The sequence below is a fragment of the Argiope bruennichi genome, chromosome 4, assembly GCF_947563725.1.
Source record: "Argiope bruennichi chromosome 4, qqArgBrue1.1, whole genome shotgun sequence".
In the NCBI taxonomy this organism is placed as follows: Eukaryota; Metazoa; Arthropoda; class Arachnida; order Araneae; family Araneidae; genus Argiope; species Argiope bruennichi.
The window spans coordinates 57,227,054-57,253,332 of NC_079154.1; the positions used below are offsets into that span (position 1 = coordinate 57,227,054).

At 27.3% G+C, this 26,279-nt stretch overlaps 2 protein-coding genes across 3 annotated transcripts in view; one reads left to right on the plus strand and one right to left on the minus strand.

Moving 5' to 3' along the window:
- Positions 1-14,745, plus strand: part of LOC129966270 (kinase suppressor of Ras 1-like) — a 35,326-nt gene extending 20,581 nt beyond the window's left edge. Inside the window, exons 5-15 of the mRNA XM_056080685.1 lie at positions 659-928; positions 1,617-1,957; positions 2,244-2,313; positions 3,564-3,680; positions 5,406-5,573; positions 6,510-6,606; positions 7,614-7,738; positions 9,131-9,265; positions 10,515-10,644; positions 11,989-12,069; positions 12,400-14,745. Coding sequence (XP_055936660.1) covers positions 659-928; positions 1,617-1,957; positions 2,244-2,313; positions 3,564-3,680; positions 5,406-5,573; positions 6,510-6,606; positions 7,614-7,738; positions 9,131-9,265; positions 10,515-10,644; positions 11,989-12,069; positions 12,400-12,486 — 1,621 coding nt within the window. The 3' untranslated portion in view covers positions 12,487-14,745. The remainder of the gene's footprint in view (positions 1-658; positions 929-1,616; positions 1,958-2,243; positions 2,314-3,563; positions 3,681-5,405; positions 5,574-6,509; positions 6,607-7,613; positions 7,739-9,130; positions 9,266-10,514; positions 10,645-11,988; positions 12,070-12,399) is intronic.
- A 5,525-nt stretch (positions 14,746-20,270) lies between these two features.
- The window catches only part of LOC129967119 (beta-1,4-glucuronyltransferase 1-like), a 35,140-nt gene continuing 29,131 nt past the window's right edge, over positions 20,271-26,279 (minus strand). For both annotated transcript variants that reach the window (XM_056081800.1, XM_056081799.1), the window contains exons 5-6: positions 24,692-24,868; positions 20,271-22,332 (exon numbers count right to left, since the gene is read on the minus strand). In XM_056081800.1, coding sequence (XP_055937775.1) covers positions 22,138-22,332; positions 24,692-24,868 — 372 coding nt within the window. In that variant the 3' untranslated portion in view covers positions 20,271-22,137. The remainder of the gene's footprint in view (positions 22,333-24,691; positions 24,869-26,279) is intronic.

Here is a 26,279-nt window from a genome sequence, read left to right on the forward strand (position 1 = left end):
TATTCTGTGCTGACAAAGAGATTAACAGCAGCGATTATTTATTATTCCCGATTATGGATAATAATGATCAATGAAAATAAATAAAATATAACTATATTTTTAAAATAATTATTTTGTTGAATCACTTCGAATTATTTTTATTCTGCATACGAAGTGATATAAATTCGATACCTTTAAATTATTAGAATTTTATTTCTCACAAGAAATTATTTTTCCGCTCTACTTTGTAAATTCACTCGCTTGTCCTATAATATCACTCAATGCGTGATGGCTATACTTATTGCAAAAATGGTTACAAACAATTTGATATCTTCAAGGTCGGTTGAAAGAGATCTTACGGCTTATCACTCAGTGACTCGAAGAAAACATTTATTCTGCTTATTATCACCTTAAAATCCCTTTTTGGTATTTCCTTTTACTTTAATTTTTAAAATTTAACATCAGAAAAATATATGTCATTACAAAATCTGAAAGAAATTATTAGGCAAACTCTACGAGAACAACATGACATTACTAATTTTGTAATGTGTTCACTAGGTAAGTTTAACCAACTAACCAATTCCCAACAAGCAATCAATTAATTGCCATTTCAGCCTATTTTTTTCTAATAAATTATATGTCCATGCATCAAATAATTTTATTCTTCTTTCGTATTTAGGCAGGTGGTTCCTCCTGGCTATTACAGCCAATACCAGCAACAACAGTATCTTTTGCGGACAAATCACGAAGCTCATATCAATAATCAGCAATTCAAGACACGTGTGGTCTACAAACAGCAAGCCAACGAAGGTGGCAGTGATATCATGTCACCCCGGAGCAGTGTTTCATCATACAGCGGGAGTTCGTTCATGTCACCGGCGAGCACACCAGACATAGAGAGCGTTCGCTCGAGGAGGGACAAATTGGTTAAGCAGGCATCCATAAAATGGCGAGTATATATTTTTGATCTTATTACTGTTTTTATTGATCTAATATTGCGTTAGATAACGAAAGCTTTTAAATTACTAAAAGTTCATGCAATTAAATTACACTAGATTAGTTTCTATTACTAAAATTTCTATTCTTTAATGACTCTATAATGAAGGCATTATTTATTATTCCTATGTAAATGAAGGCCGCATTGGCCTGATGGTAAAGTCTCAGCTTCGGAACCGGAGGTGTTTCAGGCTTGGGACCAGATTCTACCGACGAAGAGTCGTGTAAGCGGATTTGGTGCACATTAAATCCGCCTGGCATAATATGGAAGCTTGGAGAGGGGTGTACCAGCTCAGCTCAAGATTCATTCTCGTCATCTGAACTCTGTTCATAATTACGAGTTCCGCCCCAAAATAGCCCTAGTGTTGCTTTAAAAGGGACATTAATGTAACTAGACTAAACTAAACCTGTACAAAATGCATTGATCAACTGATGATTGATTGTATTAAATTTACTACTCATTGTATATATAATTGAAGCATGTGTGTAATTAACTAAATTTTCATTTATAAAGCATACGAAAGTTCAATAATAATAGTTTTAGACTTCTGTTCTTAATTTTCTTTGTATTAATTAAGTTACTGAATTTAACAATCCCATAAAAATATCATATTAAATTATTTGCTCTTTTTGTACCACAGGGAGAGAGATGTGATAAAATCTTCGATAATAGCAAATTGTAGTCCCTCTGTGACAGTGAAAAAGCCTTTGGAGCACAAAACATTGAATGAATATCCCAAACATGTTACGGTTTCGCCTAAGCCATCAATGAAGCTTAACGAAGCGAGTTGGTTGGCTGGAAACAAAAATTCCTTGTTTGGACACCAGAGAAATGTTCTTGAATCTAAGGCAACTACTCTAACTTTTGCAAGACCACCATGTTTGTCGAAGGCCAAAACTCTGAGTGTAGAAAGCAGAGAAGCACAGAATGAGAGTCTTTGTGCCACCTGGCCACCTGCTGGAAAAGCAGGAACCATCTTAGGTAAGCGATCAATTTCTGTCTCTATGTGTGTTATGTCTAATCCCAATTCATTTAGTTCAACTCGTCAAGCATAGGTTTTATAAAGAATGCTTGGAAGCTAATTTTTTCTTTAAAAATTAAAATGTGTCATTAAGGCACGAAAAAGAAATATTAAAAGATATTAAGCTATCTACTGATTTGTAATTTCTAGATCTTTTTTTTTGTTCTAAGTATCACAGTTGTATCAATTTAAACGATATTGTATTATTAAATTTCATATTTCTGAACAATTTTTTTTGTATTTTAGAAGAGATTGTAGACGAAGAAGCTGAAGCAGATTGTATAGAAGAAGCTGATGAAAATTGCTTTACTTTAAGGTAATATATATGACATCAATATATATATCATTACGGCAATATATATATAACAGCAACATTAATTCAAATAATAGAAATTTTTTAATGAAATTCAAGGATATAATTTTCAGGAATTTTCGAAATTCATTTTTAATTAGGATAAACTTTTAAAAGCGTCTATAATTTGTAACTGTGATCTTTCAATAAAATGAAGATATTGTGTACAAATAGGAATTTACAACTATTAGACATTTGAAATGCAAAAACATTTTTATGATTATAAAATAACAAATATTTTATGTTGCACAAAACTATAAATTAATTCGTTTTTTTAATTAAATATATGAAAATTTTTATGTGGCTATTTTCATTTTTAGGATGTTGGCAGAATTTATTTTCATCTCCACTTATAACTTTTTAAGCAATGAAACAACTTTTAAACTTAAAATAATCTAATCGAAGGCTAATAGCTAACTTCGAAACCATTAGAAATTTGCACATATTTCCGATCCGAAAAATGTTCTAAATGACACGAAAAATTATGTATGTATTCCTATCAATATATAAATTACAGAAAAGAGTGCGGTGGTTAAATTTTTGGAATACTTCTATACTAATAGTCATGTTTAGTTAAGAAAACGTTCAAAGAAAGAAATGGAAAATTTTCTATTCCTCATCAAGTAATGTCGACCGAATTACAGAGCTTCGAATTAAGGCAAAATTACAAATACAGAATTCTATTTAAGGCAAATTTAGACCATTCCAATGAGTACCTTGAGAGAGATGAAAATATCAGTGTAATGCATTTACTCGAAACATTCGTCTATTGGCCTTAAATAAAGAAATTCAATGCTTTGGTTGTTTTGCTACCTGAAAAGAAGAACTTTTCTTTTGAAAGTTTATAGCAAGAATATTTTACTGAATAGATTCCGGAACTGCATTAAAATAGAGATGTTTGCATTAAATAGAGATACATTTTTTCAGTAGTTCGTTTATTGGAACAAATAACATAAAATATAAATCTTAGCATCAATTAGGAACTTTTTTTAACTGAAAATAAATGCCTACGTTTAACAATCAAATCGATATATTAAGTCATGATTAAATTGGACACCCTGTGTGTACTTCAAATATTTGCCAAAAATAATTTAAAAACTGATGGTGAATGTTATGAAGTTTTAAGTTGGAAAATTAATTGAAATGATATTAAAAATTAGAAAAAAGAGAAATTTTTAATTCATATTTTATTTTTTGAAACCTTTTTATTTCAGTGATTTCCGAAGTGATTCTCAAAGTGGTGAAGAATCTTTGAAGGAATGGTACATTCCATTTGGTGATATAGAATTCAGAGAAAGAATTCGGCACGGTCGTAAAGGGGATATATACAAGTAAATAATCAAATTTATTGCATTTGAAACTTTCAGGTTTAATAATCTGCTATTTTTTAAATATTAGAAAATCATTCAAAAGATATTCTATAATATTTTAATTCTAATACGCTTATACTGCTATGCATATATAAGTTTAATTGATATAATTCTGAATCACTGCTTTATATATTTATTATGTAAATCCTTTTCCAATGGAGAAGAATTATCTGCTAAAATTGATAATTGGAACATGATAGACCATTACCCATGATTACCCATTTTTCAGTTCAGAACAGATTGGTTAATGATATTTAAATCCGTTCTCTTTATTTCCCAATAAAATTTCTTCATTCATATAAAAAATTCTTATTTACCTACAACTTCTTATGGGATTACAAATATTTGCTATTCCGCTTGAATTTTATCCGTATAACATTTATGCATTTTTTAATTAACTATTTCCTAATAATATCAATTAACAAAATCCAGTACAATGTGAGGCTAAAAATCGTACTTTTTTCGAATTTGAATTATGCTTTAAAATTGCAAAAAATCAAAGAATACTAATTTGATTGGATATTTTAATCAGAAAATTATTTCGATTACTACAATTACAATATGTAAGCAATTTGCTTTGGTTGCATAAAGAAAAGAGAAAAAATTAAAGAGTCAAAGTAAGATAATACATATTATTATAATATTGCAGGGACGAAATAATCTATCAAAATGCTTTCTTAGTATAATACTGAATAAAATAAGAAAAATCCTAACCCTGTTAAATCCCAAACTTGTTATATTACTCTTAATTACTTACTAATAAATCTTTTATATATAATTATATTAATATTCTTCAATAATATGAAAAAAAATAGATCTTGTATAATGATACAGAGCACTTAAATAAAAAAAAAAACCAATAAATTACTGTTTAATGAGATGCTATAAAAATCATACTTCTAAATAATTTATTTATTGTTTGAAGTATTATCTTTGAAACTTGATAATGATTAACCTTTTTATGTTCATAATATTAAGTTAGCAATTAAAAGATTAGCTTAACTTTAAAGAAAATATAACTTCTATAATATCTATGAAAATAACAAAATAAAATATAGGCTTTCAAATCAAAAGATTTTTTTCACGGAATTTTACAGAAACGAATTCTAATGTTGTCTTCCTTAAAAATGAATTATTCTATTATTTTAGTCACCTGTGAAACTTGTAAAGTGTTTATATTATATTTATCAAACCACATACACTTTATCTAAATTAAATTACGAAACCTTTACATTACTCAAAATGCATAAATTAACCATTGGGTATATGTACTGATCGAATAGTTGATGCTATGGTAAAATTTATTACTATCATTTTGATTTGAGTGATGCAACACAGAAACGAATTCTAATGTTGTCTTCCTTAAAAATGAATTATTCTATTATTTTAGTCACCTGTGAAACTTGTAAAGTGTTTATATTATATTTATCAAACCACATACACTTTATCTAAATTAAATTACGAAACCTTTACATTACTCAAAATGCATAAATTAACCATTGGGTATATGTACTGATCGAATAGTTGATGCTATGGTAAAATTTATTACTATCATTTTGATTTGAGTGATGCAATTGACATGACAGATTAATAATTATCCTTCAAACAGTTTTAAAAGTTTATGTTTATTTATACAACCTAATCTTCATTTACTTATTATTGAGTATTTCTCTTACATACTACTAGGGGTCGGTGGTATGGAGAAGTATTGATTTACACCATTCGTCAAAGCTGCAGCCAAGAATTTAACCAGTTTCTGGACGAGGTGGCACAAATGGGGATGATCCGGCATGAAAATATTGTCCTATTTATGGGCGCATGTATTGAACCTCAGAGACTGGCGGTCATCACGAGGTCAGTAACAAGAAAAGGCAATTCAATGATTCAAATATTCAGAGACAAGAAAAATTCTAAGAAATTTTTTTCTATAGAAATATGATTCAAATAAATTCTAATTCCAATTAATTATAGGAAATCCAAAAAATAAAATAAAATAAAAATAAATGGAAAATTTATTCAAAATTTCTGTTACATAATTCCCCATTTTCTTAATTCAGTCATTACTGAAATGTCTTAAATGTCCATTAAACGAATCTATGGTGGGAGCCCTAGATGCCTGAATATACTGCACTGAATTGCACTATACTGCCTGAATATATCTGCACTTTCCGTTAAAGGTGATAGGTTCTAAGGCCCCTTGCTTTATTCGTTACAGATGCTCACCTAGATGGGTTTGAGGTACTAAGAGATTCTAAGAGAATTCTCATAGGATTTCGGAGCATGTATTTACTTAATGGTCATCAGATTAAGTAGTCTTCTCATATATATCAAGCCCTTTAGAATGAGAGGACTAATCGCCATACAAGAACATAATTCAAAGATCGAATTGTTGTTTTTTAAAAAAACATTATATAATAAAATTAAGAGATTCATAAATGTTATAATTCGATACTAAAATTTCTTGTTATTCATAGACATCTCCAATGCTCAAATAATCCTTGATTGAGTCGAAATGAGACATATTCTTAGAAATGCTGTATTATCTGATAAGATAACAGAAAGAAACAATTGGTTAAAGGTTTAAACGGACATCTATCTAAAAATAAGTTATTTGATTGAAAATTACAATTCTAATTAGTAACATTTAAAAGATGTCTGTATTAGATTTCTTTGTATTAAATGAATTTATATTCGAAAACCTCACATATTTATTGATGCCAAGTTTAATCTTAATATTTCAGATAAGATATAAATATCATTTTTTAAAAAGCATCTTTCTTTGTTTTGCAGCATGAGAAAAGGGCCTACGCTATACGAGTACCTGCATCTAAAAAGACACAGATTGCCTTTCCATTCTAAACACAACATAGCTCGCCAAATATCTCAGGTGATTATATTTTATGTATGTTTTTCCTTCCTTAAATTCTTACAGAAACGCCCCTGAAGGGAAAAATAGCAAAGTGTATTTAAAAAGCAATATTTAAAAAAAAATATAATTTTAGATAATTTCAAGGAACATTGAAGTATAAACTTCTTTTTGGGACTTTAAAATATTCGAATCATTTATTCCCTATGACAATTTTAGTAGAAATGAGCAGGAAACACTAAAATATACGTGAAGTAATTAAATCCTTATTTTTACAAATGCATCATTCGGCAGCATTCTAAGTAGTAATCATTTGATAAAAGCATTTATTAAAAAATAGCATGAATAAATTAAGACAGTTCTCGATAAATTATCACCGATTGATTACAAGGAATTCAAAATTTTAGAATAATGATATGATCAGCAATAAATATACCTAAATCAGATTTTCAGAACAGTCAGTATTTTGATGGTAATTTAAAATAATTGAATACGTTATAAATTTTATTTGGAGTTTTTTTTTTATTATTGTTAATATTATAAAAAAGACATTATAAAGTGCCAAAATAATGCATAACCAAAATAAATAAATAAACATCTGTATTTTTTATCTGGAAGTTTCAATCATATAGAGTGTTCTGAATTAGACTGGTAACTTTCAAAGATGCATAACAGGAGAACGGTTAAGGTTAAAAAGACAATTCTTGCAGCAAATACATGTGATAGGGCATACAATTTTCTGCTTTTGTGTTTAGTTCAAAAAGTTGTCTATAGATGGCGCTGAAAGTACTTTTTATCGGTTTTTCCTCGTGCAAAACATCAAAATACGCAGCCTCAAATGGGTATACTGTTTCGACTCTGAAAAAAATGTTCTGTGATTGGATGAGCAATAGAGAGTTGAACAGCAGATTCTGTAGTAAAAATTTGAAAATGGTGTATTCTTTGGAGGAAAGAATTTTTGTTGTATTGGAATTCCACCGATGCGGAGACAGTATCATTAATATTAATTTTTTAAATTTTTTTTGTAGGGTATGGGGTATCTACACGCCAAGGATATCGTACACAAGAAACTAAATTCTAAGAATATTATCTTGGAATGTCGAGTAAAAGTCTGCATTATGGACCATGGTATGGCGGATCAGCAATTAGATAGGTATTTAATCCTGTTATTTTTTTATCATTAATCTTTGCTTTTATTCTTTTACAGAAACTAAAATATGTGAATTTAAAATAAGAAATATAACAATTCAAAATACTAAACGTTTCATATAAGATGTTTCACATAATTTTGCTTTATATGTTTATTCCTACATAAAATATATCAGTTATTATCAGAATTTTTTTATGAGGATATAAATTTAGCGTTTATGAATGCGGGAAATTTACATATGAACTATTCTGAAACTCTAAATTGAAAATTTAGTTTACATATTTTGAAATTATTTTTTTTTTATTTAGTCATTAAACCAAGTTCAGTAATTTTAATAAGTATTTCGTTAAGCACAAATTAAATTTTTCTGCATATGCTAAAACTATTGGCATTTTAAAACCCTCTTTATCTTTTTTAATTTTTCTATTTGTTTTTAGATAAATTTGTATTTCACAGATTTATTTAAAAATGTGTGAGCTGTTTTTATCTGATGTCTAATGCTTTTGGGATTGATATCTTTATATCAAAGAGTTTATATTATCTACTTGATTTGAGTCAGCCATTTGAGTATATTTAATTTGATTTGTACTAATTATACTCCTTTGTAGTACAAAACAGAAAGAATTATTTTAAAGCAGATAGATTTAATATGTACTTTCTGAAATTAACCCTCTGACTGCGTAATTCTTTAAAATCACTATTTATATGCGATGTTTGCGAATAAGTTCAAATATTTTTCAAACAAAGCGAACTGATACTATATATTACACAATGATAATATAATAAAAATCTTTAATCGTTAAAATAAACACTTTAAACTGCGAAAAATGTGGGATGCAATAGAAAATGGACTGATTGTCAACCCCCGGAAATTGCTTGATAAACAGCAGGAAGGGCAAACTAGATTTTGAACTTAGGAATTTCATTTCATCTTTTCTGAAAAATCTGTTTAAAACTTAAATTAATCCAATAATTTATTTCTAAGTAAAAATATCACATGATTTAACTTTTATTAATTTAAACTACAATTTGTCAGTCTAATCCAATCCTGAACATATAAAATTTTATAGAATTATTTATTTTTCTGTCATTTAGGCAGCACTGTTATTTAAAGAAAAAATCGACTGATAATGTTGGGTAATTTGTTTATTCCTCATTTTAAAAGATTGTTCCAGCCATGTCATATCGAAACCAAGCGAAGTGGAAAGAACACCCATATTACGATGGAAAGCAACGAAGAGGAAAAGCATGTTATATCCACGATATATAGATTTATTAAGTTGTGGCATGCTATTGCTGATTTGCAGTAATGGAACACTATGTTATTAGATCAGCATGTTATAAGAGGGTTGATTGTATTTCAGAAATTTTATTATAGTACGATCTTTCTTTCAGGGGTGACTACGGCTGTATTCCCCGAGGCCATCTGAGCTACATAAGTCCGGAGCTGATGTCTTCCTTGCAGATAGATCCTCCACGAATTTACACCACAAATGCCTATACTCAAGAATCTGATTTATATGCCTTTGGGTGAGTTATGAGATGCTATAACTCTTTTTTACTCCTCTGATCGCAACTGTTTCGTTACATCTTATTTTGACTTATTTTAAGATACCACAGATTGTGACGAATACTTCATCTTACTCTAATAATAGATGCGTGGTTATAGTTTTAGAATTTGTCTCTCAGTATTAAGATATGTGCTCAGAAAATTCATTTCAATATTTTTAAAATTTTTTTATTAGACGTATTAAGAATGATGACAAAAATTCTCCATTTCCTTTTTGCAAACGAAGAAAATGAATCATTTCACTCAGTGTGGATATGTGTACATATTTTTACGAAAATACTAAAATCCAGTGAGTGTGCATGTATGGTGAAAAGAGTAAAATATATTGAATAGCGAATAAAGATGGTTTATTCTACATAGATGAATTTATAATAGCGATATGCAAACAATGTAAAATGGACATACATACACAAAACAGCACTTGCAATAACCAGCTGCATCAAATAGTAAATCAGTAATAAGCAACCATAACACCAGAAAGCGCTTAAAGAGAATTCATTCAACTATTCATTTGAGCTTAATTCATTTGACTCTGCTCATTTTTTTTCGCTTTTTTTTTGTTAATGGACAAAGAAGCCTCCAGAAAGACAGCCGAAATTCAAGATCTAATAATACCACCAAGATTCTCGAATATTCGGGATCAGTAAGACTCATCATTAAAGTTGCCAATTTCGTTGCCATGTTCTTCATCTAAGTCGAAAGTCACTTATCTGGTACACATCCAGCATCGATTAGAGCTATCTGTAATACTTTCTTTCTTACCAGAAGACGTATTGCACAGAGAAAGAAATATTACATATTCATAACAATATCATTCCACTTGAAAGAGTATATTAATGTATCAATGATGCTTTTGTTTTAACCTACATTTTCGTATCATGCTTTTTGCCTGTATTTTCAATATATATATTTATATATGATTGAGATATTATTCATTGGAGTTCACTATGAATAACTGTTTAAAACATTATTTTCTGCAATATTAGTTGGACGAAAAAAAGTTAGAAAATCACTATGAATCAAATTTATTTGCGTGGAATAAGCAGTATATCTCATGATTTCGAAAAACAGATATTATGAATAGAAATAATGTAGTTTATTGATAAAGCATTTTTAAATATCCTCAAACTAAAATATTGCATGATAATTATTATTATAAAGATTCTTATGTCAGTTGCATTATATTTGTGTTTTATTTTGTTTTAATAGGTCTTTGTTGTACGAACTATTAGCAGAACGTTTTGCGTTTCATGATCAACCTCCACACTCGATCATTTGGCAAGTTTCATCGGGAAAATCGGCGCCTTTGCACAATTTCCGTTTCATTAATGGATTAAAGGTAGGGAATCCCATAACAGAAAAGAATTTCATTATTTAATGAGTGATGAAAGATAAAAATTTTATTTATTTCTTCTATTTTTGAGTTCGTAATCGACAATTAGAACGAAGTGCTAAATAAAGGTAGGCTTGTTTATCCTCCATGGAAGTTCTACATTTTTTACAATCCTGTTGTATTCGATTCTTTTCCCAATAACTACGAATTCTCATATATTTTGTATTTTTTATTTGCTGCTAAATATAAACTGCTAAGAGCACTTCAAGAATTATACCAGTTATTATCAATTTGCATATTCTTGTAAATGCAACTTTTATTTGCATTCAATTTATTATTAAATATAAACCACTCATTACTTCATATTTTATATGTAGCCTGCTGTTATAAATAAACTATGCTATACTTTGAATCTAACTTGAGAAAGATATTTTTATTGCAAACTATACAGAAATTGCTTAAAACTTTATTAAAAAATAATATTTTTATTTTCATATAACCTTATAATTTTTTAGCAAATTTTACAGGAAAAAAATAATGCTATATATCTTGCAAGTAAAGTGCATAATTAAATTCAATTTAACTCTCTGTTTGGTATTGTCTCTTTTCTATTGGATTACTTTTAATATTTATTTGATTTTGTTCTTTTATTATAATTTAACTTTTATCTTTTTTTTAAGTATTTGTTTGAGAAAATCATTTAATTATCGATAAATTTGCCGTCATTTTCTTGGATTTATACTTAATGCATATATCATGACTTAAATTTTAATTTATAATATATTTTACCTAAAAGCCCAGAAAAAAAATTTCCTGTAATGTTATACCTAGAGATATATTTAACTTTGAAAATCTATTCTAAAAGTTTTGGTCCCACAGATCATTCGAGAAATTTCTTCGATAAAGTATTTAAAAGTTTCATTGTGATGACTGAAATTTTATTCTTTTAAAAATTTAAAAAAATAACTGCAGTTAAATCAAAAACTTATCTCCCTTTTTTCTTCAATGAAAAAGTTATAACATTTTGTGCATTATTTTATAATATAATTACCACATTTAGTTTTCTTCTGACAAAAAGTTTTACTCTTGATGATTTTTTAAAAGTATAAAACTGAAAGTATTAAACATTTTGACGAAAAATATTCGAAAAAAAAAAAAGATATGCATTTGAGAAAATGAATGCAATTGTTTTTAGTAAAACTCTTTAAAGTTATTTTCATTGTTTGTTTGGAACAGAAAATTAATGTCCTAATTTGTATCTCAAGTAAAATTCACAATTTTGTTATGAGTATCTGGGGTTTTATGTTTATATAAAAAATTTAAATTCAAAGGAAATGTATTTAATTTCAGACTTTAATCAAGCGGTGTTGGTCACAAAGCCCGGAACAGCGTCCCCCCTTTTCAGAAATTGGACACATTTTACAGGAAAACGTAAGTTTGTCGTTTTTATAGCAAATTAGGATTTTTAAAACTGAAAAAATATAATTTGTTTAAAAAAATAATTTAAAAATTTATATTTATTGAGTAATTAACAATTATTGTTAACAAAGCGTTGACATATTTTTTTAGTAGTAAGTTTTTTGCTTATGAATTGTTGAAAAATGAAACTAATCTTCCAATTATACTGCCATTTTATATTTTAAAGTAGACCATGCACATTGTCATAAGAAAATCTATTCACATCTGATTTTTGTTGCATATTTCTTTAAATATTTTATTCATTTGGATATCATATCATGCAATTCATGTATTTTTTTTCAGGTTTCCCACCATAGACGGCACAGCTGTTCCGAACCAGACCTCCTACATCACACCGGTCAATCGTCCAGCAGAGGGCTTTGCACATAATAACAATGTGATAAATCGAAGAAGATCTTTATCTTTAGCAATTTGATGTGATCATTGTTAGACAGTTTCTTCATTCACATTGATAAATCCGCAGTTGATCTCAAAATGGCCTGCGTAGCTATTTTCGCGCATGCGCACTTTTTAAAATGAAACATAAAAATCAGACATTTTTTCAATTTTTCTCAAGTATGTGCCTTCCAGCTACTTCCTAGTTTAGTCTAGTCAGGAATTAATCCAGTATTACCATAACAGACTTTTTGAGGGAAGTCGGGCCTTATTAAGGTCCCACTTGTAAATTATGACAAGAACAAAAGAATTCAGGTTTTTTCGATGCACCGTGCATTTATTCACAAAAAAAGGCACGTGGTGATATACATTAGCCGTAGTTTTATAAGCTTATTGATGCAGAATTTTAGACATTCGACTGTGATGAGTGTAAATAAGCATAATTCCATCACATTTCTTTATTGAATCAATGAGTGGAATAATATGTCAGTAGTAAATGCAATTGAACGATACATTGCAAATTGTTGTAGTTAATTTATTGTTCATCACAAGCATGTATTTATTGCTCTTTTATTTCGATGAAACAATTTTTGATGAATTTTTGATATAATAATGTAAAAATAATAATGGTTTTCATGTTTTTAAAAAAATACTTAAAGGTTAATCAATTGCAACTTCTACAACGGAATATATTCATCATTTTGAAAGGAAAATATAAATTTCTGGTGAATTCTTTACATGATGAGTATTCATTATACGCATTTGTTAAGATAATACTTTCCTTTCAGTAATGTTCTAAATTTGATGAAATTGATCAACACTATTGAATCTAGCACACTATTATCGGAGGATATCTGTATCTTTACAGAGATATCAAGGAAAAAAATGTTTGTGAATTAGGCACATGTTATTTAAATCATCAAAAAGTAAAGTAATTTTCTGTTATATGAAAAGATATTCTTAAACAAAATTTAAAAATCATCTATCATCAATGGTTACCTTTAACAAATGAATTTGAATGGTTTGTTACCTTTAACAAAGCAGAAGTAATAGGTTCATTAACACAGATTAAGAAATGCCAGATATTATGCAATTTCATTATCAGGAATAACTTCACTCACTTTTTTTAATAATACTCACTAATATCACTTTTGAAGTCACCATGGAAAGAATATAACTGTACTCATAATTATCAGTATTTGCAACAGCAACTTTAAACACTTATATTGTTTTATGAAAGGAATTAATTACTGCCTTATTTTTATAATGCTTTCTGTTCTTTTTTCATCAACTCTTTTGAATTGTAATTAGGCACTGATAATAAAAGTGAAAGTTAAGAAAGAAATATTTTTCACTATTAATTCAGAAAGACATATAATGTGCAAAATAATTAAAACCGTAGACGGAGTAAAATAACAAGAAATTATATGCCAGAAAAAATGTTGTTGAGAGAAATGTTCTTAGAAAAGTTAAAAGTTGTGCAAATACAGACATTCGACTTATTAAAGAAATTTTCTACTCTTATTAAGATGGAAATATTCGTTGTCTTGAATTGATAAGTTTCACTTGATAAGTAAGTTTAAGCACTTGATAAGTTTCATATCTATATAACAATAGCTATCTAATAAAAAAATTGCCTTTATTTTCTGGAAATTTTTTTATTGTCTTCTTCTCTGTATTGAGGGAATTAAAGGAATGTAATTTCCTTTCTTTTATCTTTTAAGGCATTTTCATCTTCAATAACATATAAATCGGAAAGCACTTGATAAGTTTCATATCTATATAACAATAGCTATCTAATAAAACCATTTAGTGATTCTGCTATAAATCACTTAAAATTTGAATTTGTACTAATTCAGTGATGGAATTTTCATCTTGAAGTATTGCCAATAATCAGCCATGAAGTAAATCTCTTGAATATGAAATATTATTTTGCATTGATTTGATTATTAATATTACATTGATTGCATCAGTGCTGAAATTGGTTGCTATTTAAATTGCCAAATTTTTCTTGAAAAAGTAACATTATTGTGCATTTATTTGATTATTAATATTTTCTTGATTATATCAGTGCTGAAATTGGTTCCTGTTTAAATTGCTGAATTTTCTTCCTTTCAATAGCAGAGATAAAAAAATGATTAGTTCCAAGGTAATTTGGTAAAACATTCGATCATGTCATTTAATATTTATTTTTTAATTTTGAATCTAAATTACTTCGAATTTTCATCAAAAATAAAGAAAAAGTCAAAGGTATCACAGAAATTGAATACAAATTGATGTTTTTCTTAAAACATACATCACTTTTTTCATAAAAGAAACATAATTTTTCTGTAATAGATGTTTTCTTCTATTGCAATTATCTTTGTATGTACGTATGTAACTATGTTTTCTTCTATTGTAATAGCAGTTATCTGTACATTTTCTGATGTTTTAAACCATTCAAATTTATGAAATTTGGATGGTTTTATGCATCAAAATAGCAACAGAATTTTGTGATTTTAAATTTCTCCTTTTCAATTTAAGAAAATAATTTAAGTAAGATAATATATATGTGATTGTTAACATTTTTTAAAAATACCAGACAAATATTAGTGGCAGTAAATGTTAGGACATGACTTCAAGTTTTCTGTTCGATAAAAAACTATAGGAGCATGTCGGAAATACTCTACACATATCCATTCTTTTACATAAAAGTGATAAGAATTTTACAAAATCAGATGTTTAAAGAAATTTCGGAATAAACGGAAGTGAAAGAAAATTGAAACAGATATCAGTGCTTTTTTTGTGGGATTAAGACCCAAGGTCATCAATTTTTTTTGGGACTAAGGTTAGTGTCATCTAATTTTCTACTTTTCAGAATTTTATATTTTGATGTAAAAAGAAAAAAAGAATGGAAATCCGTCAACTGTTTGAATTTTGTTGGACAGTACCATTAAAATATTATTTTAAGTATTTTTTATACACTTTTACAATGTAGAATATAAATGACAAAGTTCTAGAAAGTTTAACTAAATAATAAGAGATGAAATTTATACCAAATTGTCGAACTTTCGTGTTTAAAACCTCCTTTAACCTCTTAAATGCATTTTCTCTATTGTCTAATCAGATAACACTATCTTATTTTTTGGGGGAATGTGTGACTTTTTAAATTAAATTAAGAATGCAATAAATCTTACAAAATGTATGTAAATTACATATTGTTTTTTTAACCTAATTATAATGTCGGTAATCATTTAATTTTAGAAATGTTTCAAAGTACAATAAATCGATGAATGAATGATGCCTGGTCATCATAGTTAAAAAAATTAATTCACACCTTATAAAGTAATTCTAATGTTTAATTATAAGCTAATATAATATTACAATATAATTATGTTTATTAATAAGTTAACAAATTGAATCATAAAAACGATCTCATAATAGCTGCAAAACAATTTTATAAATGATATGCAGTTTTAACGATCATGAAACATTCCTGATATTTGCCTGGTACACAAATTATTAATTTTTACATTGATAATTTTCATTTAAATTTTAAAAACAAGGATATTTAAATACATTTTAAAAATGTTTCATTTTGAAAACAAAAATCAAATATAAATAGTGATATTATAGTATGTGTAGTTTTAAAAAATACTTAGTGAATTCTCATGGATAAAAAATGTAATGCTATTGTTATGTATTTTTATATCTTGTTTCCTTTTGTATTTATTGCAGTATTTGATAACAAAGATGATATAAAATGAAGAAGTTTCAATGGAAAATCTTAAATAATTTCATTTTTCCTGATTTTATATCATATAAATTTATTTTATGATATTCAACATTAACAAATGAAATACCGATAAAATTTTAGATTTTTCTTATGTACAGTTTTAAAAGAAAAATATAACTCATTATCTGTTTGTATCTAGCATATTCAGCATATCTTTCAATGTTCAACATAAAATTCTATGCGTATCAATTACATTTACATTTATTTTTAATTTATGTGAATTTATTTTTAATTTGTGTGTGAATAAGTTAAATATTTTCAGTTAAGTAAGCTTAACTAATAATTGTGGTGTCTCCACGATTTACTCACAAGCGTTCCAGTACTTTCAGCTCTTTATAACAAGCCTTAAAGAAAAGTATGCCAAGAAAGCCAAACATGGTCAACAGTTTTTTAAGGCAAAATAATATTTTAAAATTGTTTTTTATAAAGCATCTAGGGAGGATATCCTACAAACCATTATTTTTTATACGCAGAACCATCTTATTTTAGTAGTTAATAAATTAACTTGAGCAACGAGAAAAGAACATAGCAATAAATTTGAATATTGCATACAATAAAAGAAGTTATGCATGAGCGAGTGAATCTCATTTAATAAATATAATTTAATATTTTTGAAGATCTAAATTTGCTTAATTTATTATTTTACAAGCCTTAGTTCTAAAAAGCGTCTGTTCTCTTTCTGCAATAAAAAACACGAGTTTAATATTATTCATTTATTTATAAATCTTGGCGAACAAATGAAATAATAGTTTTTGGATTTGCTGTTTATGATACAAATCTGTTGGATTAATTACAAAAATGATAAATTTTAATTACTGCTTAACTTATTTGAATACTGTAGGTAACTCAGGTGTAACGTGCAATAAGACAACGATTAATATTCAGTATTCCATTTCACTGATTAATTCAGTGTTTTTGGATCATATTGCCAATTTATTATTCTCTCATCCCGCCATCAACGGTGTGCCACTGTTCACTAACAGATTAGTGATAATTTTGCCGAATAAAAGAAATAATGATATATCCTTTATATACTTAGCCTAACTCATGCGTTATAATGCATTGCAAAATCAAAGTCACGATGACATTAAAATAACTTAAAATCTGGTTCCTGTATCATAGTCACAGTGATTTAAAAATGATGTTCAAAGTCATAGTTTGTTTCATTATCAAACTATTATGGCCTGTATTATAATATTGTATAAAGTACTACATATGATAAAGGTATTATGATGTCTTTAAAAGGAACCTAATTGCAATAATATTATCTTTCTGATTAAGTCATGGCAACAGCTGCCTTGTTGTCACATTGATTGCTATATATATGATGATTTTCTTGTGTATTCATATTATAATAATATTTTGGGATTTTTTAGAAATGAATGTATTAATTTTAAAAATAACTTTAAAAGATTTTGAATGTCTTTCAAAAGTTGTTGGAATTTTTCAATAATTTCTCGTTACAGTTGAATGAAATATTGATCTTCCATATATTCAGCCATTCCGTTTAAAATTACCCAAAGAAATAGTTTATAGATTTGTAAGGATTTGTGTAAGAAACTATCGGAGAATTTTAAAATTATGCTAAAAACTATTCAAGCAAAATTGACATTAATATATCACTGTGATCTACTCTCAAATGCAGTAATGATAGAATATCATTTTAAAATCACTGTGACAAAGCATGAGGAGATGAAAATGATTTTTAAATAAATGACTCAAAAATATAAAAAGAAATTTCGTTGAAATTTATTAGAATTTCCTATTAAGCATCTCAAAGTGAATTTAAATAAATTTTTACTTTGATTTCCACATAAAAGGGATTCAAACAGAGGAAAAAAACTCAATAGTTAAAATATTTTCATGCAAATATAAATTAAAATACGAAAAATATTTATTTTTATTTTTAAATACTACTGAGTGAAGTGAATGAAACATTTGTTCATATGATATTCGAAATTATTACAAGTTCCTTTTATAGTCTATTCTTAATTTAATCAGGACCATTCTAATTGAAATGTAAGCATTCATTTATTGTATATTCATCCTAGCAATAATGTATATAGCACAAATTTGCATAAACTTTAGGCGAATTTATTAAAGGCATTTCATACTTTGACTGGTCTTTGAGTGGTGAAATGTTATGAGATGAATAATTCTTCTATCCCGGTAATTTCATTATTTATTTTACATTTAAAGATTTTAATATGCCTTAGATAATTTCTTGAGGTGATATAAAATGGAATAGAAATTTATTAGTTCAAGAGGGTTATATATTTAATGTTGTTCAATATGGCAATAGGGAAAATTTTGTAATTGTAATACGCGCCATTATAGATTAGGAGGTAATTGGAAGCGACTATAAAAATATACACACTGTCAGTTATTGTAAAACTAAATCTCATTTTCCAAAAAGAAATATTTTGCATTTATTTATATGGAATTTTAAAATCCTTTTATAGAACATTTAGTAAGCTGCAATTTATTATAATAACTAAATTATTTTTAACAAATATCTTGGTATAATTTTTCAATATAGTAATAATTTTAAAATTATAAAGAAATTGCTTTAAAAATTTCCTTTAACTCTTTTCCCGGCTTAAATTGCTATATTTGTAAATAACTGCAATCATTTTGTAGAATCAAAATATTAAGTGTTAGCAAACAAATAATTTGGAACTAATAAATAAACGAAATTATAAACTAATCTAATTCTGTATATTTAAAGTTTTTATTTTTTTTATTTTTCAAAAAAAGTTCTGCAAATCCAAAAATAGTGTGATATGTATAAAGAAAAATAAAAATAACGGTGGATTATATTTTTTACATGGTTGCTTAATTTCTTGATCTGAAATGATAAAAAAATGTAATTGCCTGCTTTTGCTGCTTTTATATTAAATGCATTCCTTGAAATAACATTAACAACCACTTAAGATATTGAAAACATGAATAACGAACTTTTTAAATTTAAATATCAAATATACATAATTTCAATTTTTGTCAATAATTTTTGAGATTTAAGTTCATTCCTCCTACAATTCTCATAACAATTTTACTATTCAAAGACTACCTGAAGCTCTTCGCCTTTTCACTCTGTACATAATCTGTACAAAACCAATTCTGTCATTGTTCCTTACCATGTGACAGCCATTTTTCGGTCAACTGTCGTCAAAGGAATGAATGAATCTCTTTCGAAAACATTTACAAGGGAGGAATAATTTTCTTCCTGCTATGTAAAGTGATGTAAGGAGCGGGGGACTATATATATTTTTCTCCTTTTTTCTGAAGCTGTCACTTTTATAAACGTTTTCTGTAGCAAAGTCAATGTGTGTCTTTTTCTCTATACGGTGTGAAATACTTCAGCACCATCGGGTCTTTATGCAATGTAAACTAATGTGTGTAACAACTCTCAATAAAATCTTCCGATATCACTTGAATGAATTCATTTTTTGCACATTTTATTTGACTTTTTTCTTGTTAGTAATGATGGTATTTTGTAACCTATTTGTCACTCACTTTCTGATGTTTGAATATTTTGAAACTTCTTGATATTTCTGTGTACATTATTACAATATTTTAATATTTCTGAGTATTGATTGTCAGTTAAACGCTTTATTTTATTTACTTTTGATGTTCTATTAGAGGCACTATTTAAATGCTAAATTGCAAAAAAATGGTTTCGAAATTCCCTAACAATCATGATGAGGAATCATGGATTATATTATACTAAAGTATAAAAATGTAGAAAATAATGAAAATAAAAATGTTTTAAAAAGGATGCTTTTGTTGATGTATTAAAATTGGAGAAGTATTTCTTTTCTTTTAGAGTCTGTAGATGAAAGCAAAAACTTAAGAGCACGAGACATTAAAAAACAGTGTGATAAGGAAATTAAGTCACAATGAGTATGAATATGAGTTTATTAAATGTTGAAGAGTTTTAAAAACTTTTCTGAATTGTTATTTTTTTTTAACAAACTATACAAAAATTCATCATGCTCTAGTATATTAAACACTGGAAAAGGTCTTGTTAAGAAAACATATTTTTATTACAAAAATTATTAACAACATATAGAAGCATTACAAATTTGATTTAAATACTCTACACTATGAAAATAATTACAGTTGTGGAGACAATGCGCATTCCATACAAGTAATTAAAAGTGTGCTTAAAAATGATAATGCTCCAGTGCTCACAGAAACTATACAAAACTTCAAAAACGGCACAATGTATAAAACATTTATATAACTTTTTAGTTTCAAGAATAATACTAATTTTATGACTTTCTCACCTGTATGCATTCAAAACATACTCATAAGTGAATAGGAGTTGCATCCAAGACCTGTAATTTCATTGCCAGGTCTGTGTTTATGAAGTTTCTTCACGGAACGACCACATTCATCTACATATAAACAGAATTTTCATGAGTTTAATTGCAAAAAATAATTAGCTATTTTTTTTAACGCAGTCCTTGGAATCTCTTTGATTTGGATAAGATTCTGTTTGTAGTAGTTTTGGCTTTGTTGAAGACGACAGAATTTTATAAAAAAATTGATATTCATTAATATTTTAACAATTAAATTTAGAGTAATGAGATATCAAAATTTAACACTTGGACATTAATATCGTTTAGACATTTAAAATCTCTTTGTTATTCTTCATGAGATTACAAATAAAATAATTATAGTACGTTGAAAAGAACATACACTGAATATACACAATATAATTATAGTTTAAGAATTTTTATCGAGATGCATTTCGAATATTTTTCATATTCTAAGAACATTATATTCGCTTTCTAAGAACTTATATTTCCCTCATCAAACGTTTGTGAGAAAAAATAATTTCATTCCTTGTCAGCAATTTCTATAGAGATAAGATAAAACATTAAATAGTAAGTAAATTTAAAAGAAAATAGATTTAAGAAAATTGAAAGACGAAGTCAATTTATGTCTTTTATAAAAATATAACCCATATATATTTTTTCAGCTTGGGTAAAATTTTCACTTATATTCAGTGTGCTCCATAACAACATACCGCCCGCAGCTTATAAACATTATTATCTGCAAGATCTGAAACTCAATTTTTCTAATTTTTTAGTAATTTCTCCTTGCATTGTGGCTTTGTGAAATGATTTTTAATGCTTAAAAGAGATCAGAGATAAAGTTTAATTTCCTTAATATCTTTTTAGAATCTTTAAAGTGAGCATTTAGAGACGAATCTCGTGATTTTAAACTATGACCAGATGACGAGAATGACTCATGAACTAGAAACTCTTCATTAAACTTCCATCTGGTACCAGTGGGAGAATATTGACATTCGATTTATTCAATGTGTGTAAGCCGCACAAGCGGTTATTTTAAAGAATACAGTTTAGAAACTGCTACCTTTCGGTTCTGCTGTCTTAACTGCCACGAGATCAACATAACTTTTTAACTATGGGATATGATCAGCAAGTCTCTTCATCCTGATTTGCAATATTGGACGAGTGTTTAAAATTAAAAACAAACAAACAAACTAATGCTCTGAAGAAAGTTAATATAAGTTAAATATCTTTTGAAATAATTTCAGAAGTATATCTTTTCATTCCACTTATTTGCCTGGTACTTTCTGGTACTCCCGGTCTTAGTACCCATTCCAAGATACCATTGAAATGTAAAAATGATTACGATTATATCTATGATAATTGCATATCTTGCTACAAATATTTAAATAAAAAATTAAACTGGAATGACAATGCATAAATAATTACAGTGATATTCACAACTGGCTGTAACTATCAGATCCATTTAGAAGAATGATGTCCCTTCATCTTGTCCTCAAAGTTTGTTTAGGAAAAAACATGAACACTTTTCTTTCCAAGTCAGAAATTTCAGCAACCTTTTGTGCTTCCGTATTTCTTAGCAAGATCTTTTTTAATTGTCTTCATCCACCTGTCATTTTCGTATTGATATTTTAGACGAAATTTTTCTTTCGTAGCATTGTAAATGTTTATTCCCGGAGAATGAACAAGGAATGCGTTTTCTACAATATGGAAATCATATTTCCGAAGGCACATTTCATAGGCCTGAAATGGAAAATACAAAAATTAGTACATGTTTACACAGATGCTTTTAATATTTATTTTTGAGCGTAATTTAAAATTTTCTCTTATAAGTATCAATTTTTGAGATTTTGATGATTTCGTGTGAATCAGTAGTATTAATAATAATAATAAAAAAATTAAAAGTTACTTTTGGACAAAAAAGGCATTATTTACCAAAGTTGGTGCCTTTATATCATTAATACAAAATCAATATTTCGATATCTGATTCGATTCGATTCGATTCAATATTCGATTTTGTTTACACATACGTATTTTGAAATAATCAGATAATAAAAAAATCACAAGAATTACGCACGTAATCCAATTTTTTCCAAGATTAATATCAGCAGACACTTGGATTGAATTAATGCATCATTTTGACGTTATTCTTGCTATAAAAGGCACATACACAAAAATATGGAAGTAGATCGTAAAAGATAACAATTTAGTACTATTAAGAAATAAATATTCTATTTAATTTGAAGTTTTATGCTATTTTCAAGGCACAGCGCCATCTATGTGAAAGATTTAGAAATGCTGTTTATTTTTATTTTTGAAAAAAATTTTACCCAAAAAAATTTTATTATACAATTAAAAAATGTAAATTAATTAATTTAATGTTTGATTTTAAAATATGTCGAAGATTTTTGGAACTATACAGCATTTATGAAGCAAATATCTTACCTATATACTTTATTCGTATTTTAATTGGTGTTTTTTATGTAATATATACATACGTAATGGGAGGAAATGAATGAATTCAAACTATGAAGAATTATCGAAGACAGAAATTTACAAAACACAAAATGTATGAAGCTTGGAATATAAAATTTTATATTTCGCTATCAGTAGTTTGGATGAAATGTAAACGTATCTTATAATCTAACTAGCCGCCTTTGGTGACCTAGTTCTGTTATTAGTAATAAATTAACGTTATAGAGTATAGTTCAAACTTGTTCATTCAAATTATTTACTTTTTATGTTGCTAGATGATTAATATGAAGTGTATTTTTTAAAAAGAATTTCAGCTTGTTGTTTGATAAGATAGAAAAACATGAATTTAATTGAATCTATATGTCACAAATTACTGAAGGAGCAAATAAAAACTATATATATTATGAAATAAAAACTGAAGTGAAAGACTTATTTTGAAGTTAATGTCAAATAATTTTTTTATCTTAATTTTAAAATTGACAGATTACAGTACATGACTGAATGTTTTGATGGATGAGTTTAAATTTAAATTGTTAGATAGTGATTTAAATTTAAACTAAATTAAAAAATATATTAAAATAAAGAAAAAGAATGTAAAGAAATTAGTTGATATAGTTAAAATGACATTTTTTTTTTAAATTTTAAGATAATGCAAACATTATTGTTGAAAGACATTAGTTTTGAAAAATACAGTCATCTATTTGTATAGGTCATAACGATCCTTCATACATCAATGGTTAAGCCTATTTTTTACGCTCTATCAAACTTTCTCTTTGACAGTTATTTCTTGATTTCCTTTACAACTTGTTGCCTTAGACTGAATGGAGTTTTGGAACTCTTTACAGAGTTTTCCTATTATAATTTGTGATTCCATTATTTTACGAAACGTTGAATTAAATATAACCGAAAAATATTCAATGAAGCAATCTAGAACACTTGTATAGCGATTTGTTTATATTTGACTGTTGCCATTCCACAGTAAGTAATAAGAGCTATTTCTGGACCACGTACGTTTGCGTTTATACGCATGTATATGATTACGATAGAAATTGTGAATATCTTAGAATTTTTTTTGTCTTCCTTCATTTTACTTTTATGTTCCTTTTTGCTTTATATTATATAATGTTAATTTATGACTAACAAGAAATTTAATGCATAATTTGATACAAAGTATTTGCTCAGCTAAAGTATAGTTAAAAGGGCAAATAATGATACATTTAATTTCAGGAACTTTCTTTAAGGTAAATCATTTATTATTCCAAATATACCAGGTAATTTAGATAATTCATATACTTGATCTTGTTAAGATCATAATTATTTAAAACATTTTGAAAAAGTTTGGTAATTGGTCAGAAATATTTTACTTTCATTACTTTTATCGGATCATAATTCGAATTAATCAATTCAAATTACATGTTTCATTTCCAATTGTTTTGAAAAATTTGTAATTATAGATATAAATTTCAATGTTCTTTAATAAATAATTCTATTGTGATATTATGTAAATTTATTCTCTTATTTTAATTCTTTGATTTGTAAATATTTAATTTTGTTGCACCAAAGAAAGTCTAAAGTATGAAATTACTCATTGGTTAAATATCTAAGCAACTATAATTCGTTTACTCACCACTTGCATTTTGTTCTGTTTTCCCTCCCAGCTAAGATGAGGGTGGAACTCGGGGTCATCTCTAGTGCCTATGAAAAATGGCTCCCAAAATTGGAGTCGGAATCTTCGATTCCTCTGTACTGTTGTCCAAACTCGCAGTTCTTCTATTGACTCTTCCGTTTCAGATTTCAATTGAGACTAGCAACGATAAAAAAAAATCTTTAATAAGTTTATTAATAAGTAACATACAATTTTTCTATTAAAAATATGTAAATCAAAACATTATCTTAAAATCGTCAGTGCTGATGGAAATATTCCAAATAAAATTTAATTTCATTCACTTGCGTAATATATATTTATTTCTGTTTTGTAATCCTTCGTGTGTTTCCTAATTCATTTTTATAAACAAGATTTTTTTAAATCAATTTTTCTCAGGTCATATCAATATATATGGAAGGAGAATTAAATTAAAATTTAAAAAAGGGCTAATTAGATCCCAAAATTATTGAAACAACATATTTATTGTTAACGGTACTATACATCACTAAAAATTTCAGAACTTTGGTTTATGACAGTGATAGAACAAATGATCACAAAATTAATTTTATTTGCATAAGATTTGAAAATAATTAATATTACTCTTTATTTCATAAAAGGGAGAATTTCACCTCAAAATTTATTTTTCATTTCGAATTATTTCACTCATTTCAAACAAACAGCCTTCAAATTCATGCATCATCTATTAATTCATTATTCCATTTCCTTTCGAATTACCACATTTCAAACCACCCTGAGTTTGTAAAATACATTATTATGGAATTAAGTGTGCTAATTTGTCTGTTTCGGAACACGATAACTCAAAAATGCTTTGAGCTAGATGGTTGAAATTAGGTAATGGACTTTCCAACAAACTGATAGATTTCTATAAATTTTGTATGAAATCCTAATTCATTTTGTGGAAGTCTTTCTTTCCGGTTGTTCAAACACAAGTGAACACGAAAATTACGAAACTTTAAAGAACTAAATAAATAAAGTTTGGTGCACAGCATTAGTATCTAAAATGTAACTTTGCAAAATGTAACAATGTAAATGTAAATTTGCAAAAGGGTTTACATCCGTCAATCTTTTCTTTCATGTAAACTTAAATCCAATGACCCAAGCATATATAAATGAAATTTTGTATGTGATCACGTGAGAACCTTTGTAATTGTATATCTAATTTTGGTTTAAATTACTTGGAAAGAAAGACGCCGGATATATACATTAGGTTTTCTGGTACTTGAACACTAATCGCATCCAAAGCCAAAGATCGCATACTGAGGGAACCTTTTGTTTCTATTGTTTCCAAATGGTATGTAGTTAATAGTACACGAGTACCGGTTTTCTTTACTTCAAAGTGGAATTCCCAAATGCGATATTTTGAAATTAAATATCTAAGCCCGCATGGCACACACGACCTTGCCTAAGATCATAATTTTATAGAGAGATTAACACCTTTATTAGAGAAAATTTCAGGTCAAAAATTTTGTGTGTTGGCCTAGGGGTGATAACTTTCGCTCATACATTGATGAGATACGTGTATTGCTTTTGCTTTTTCATCTGAATTGGT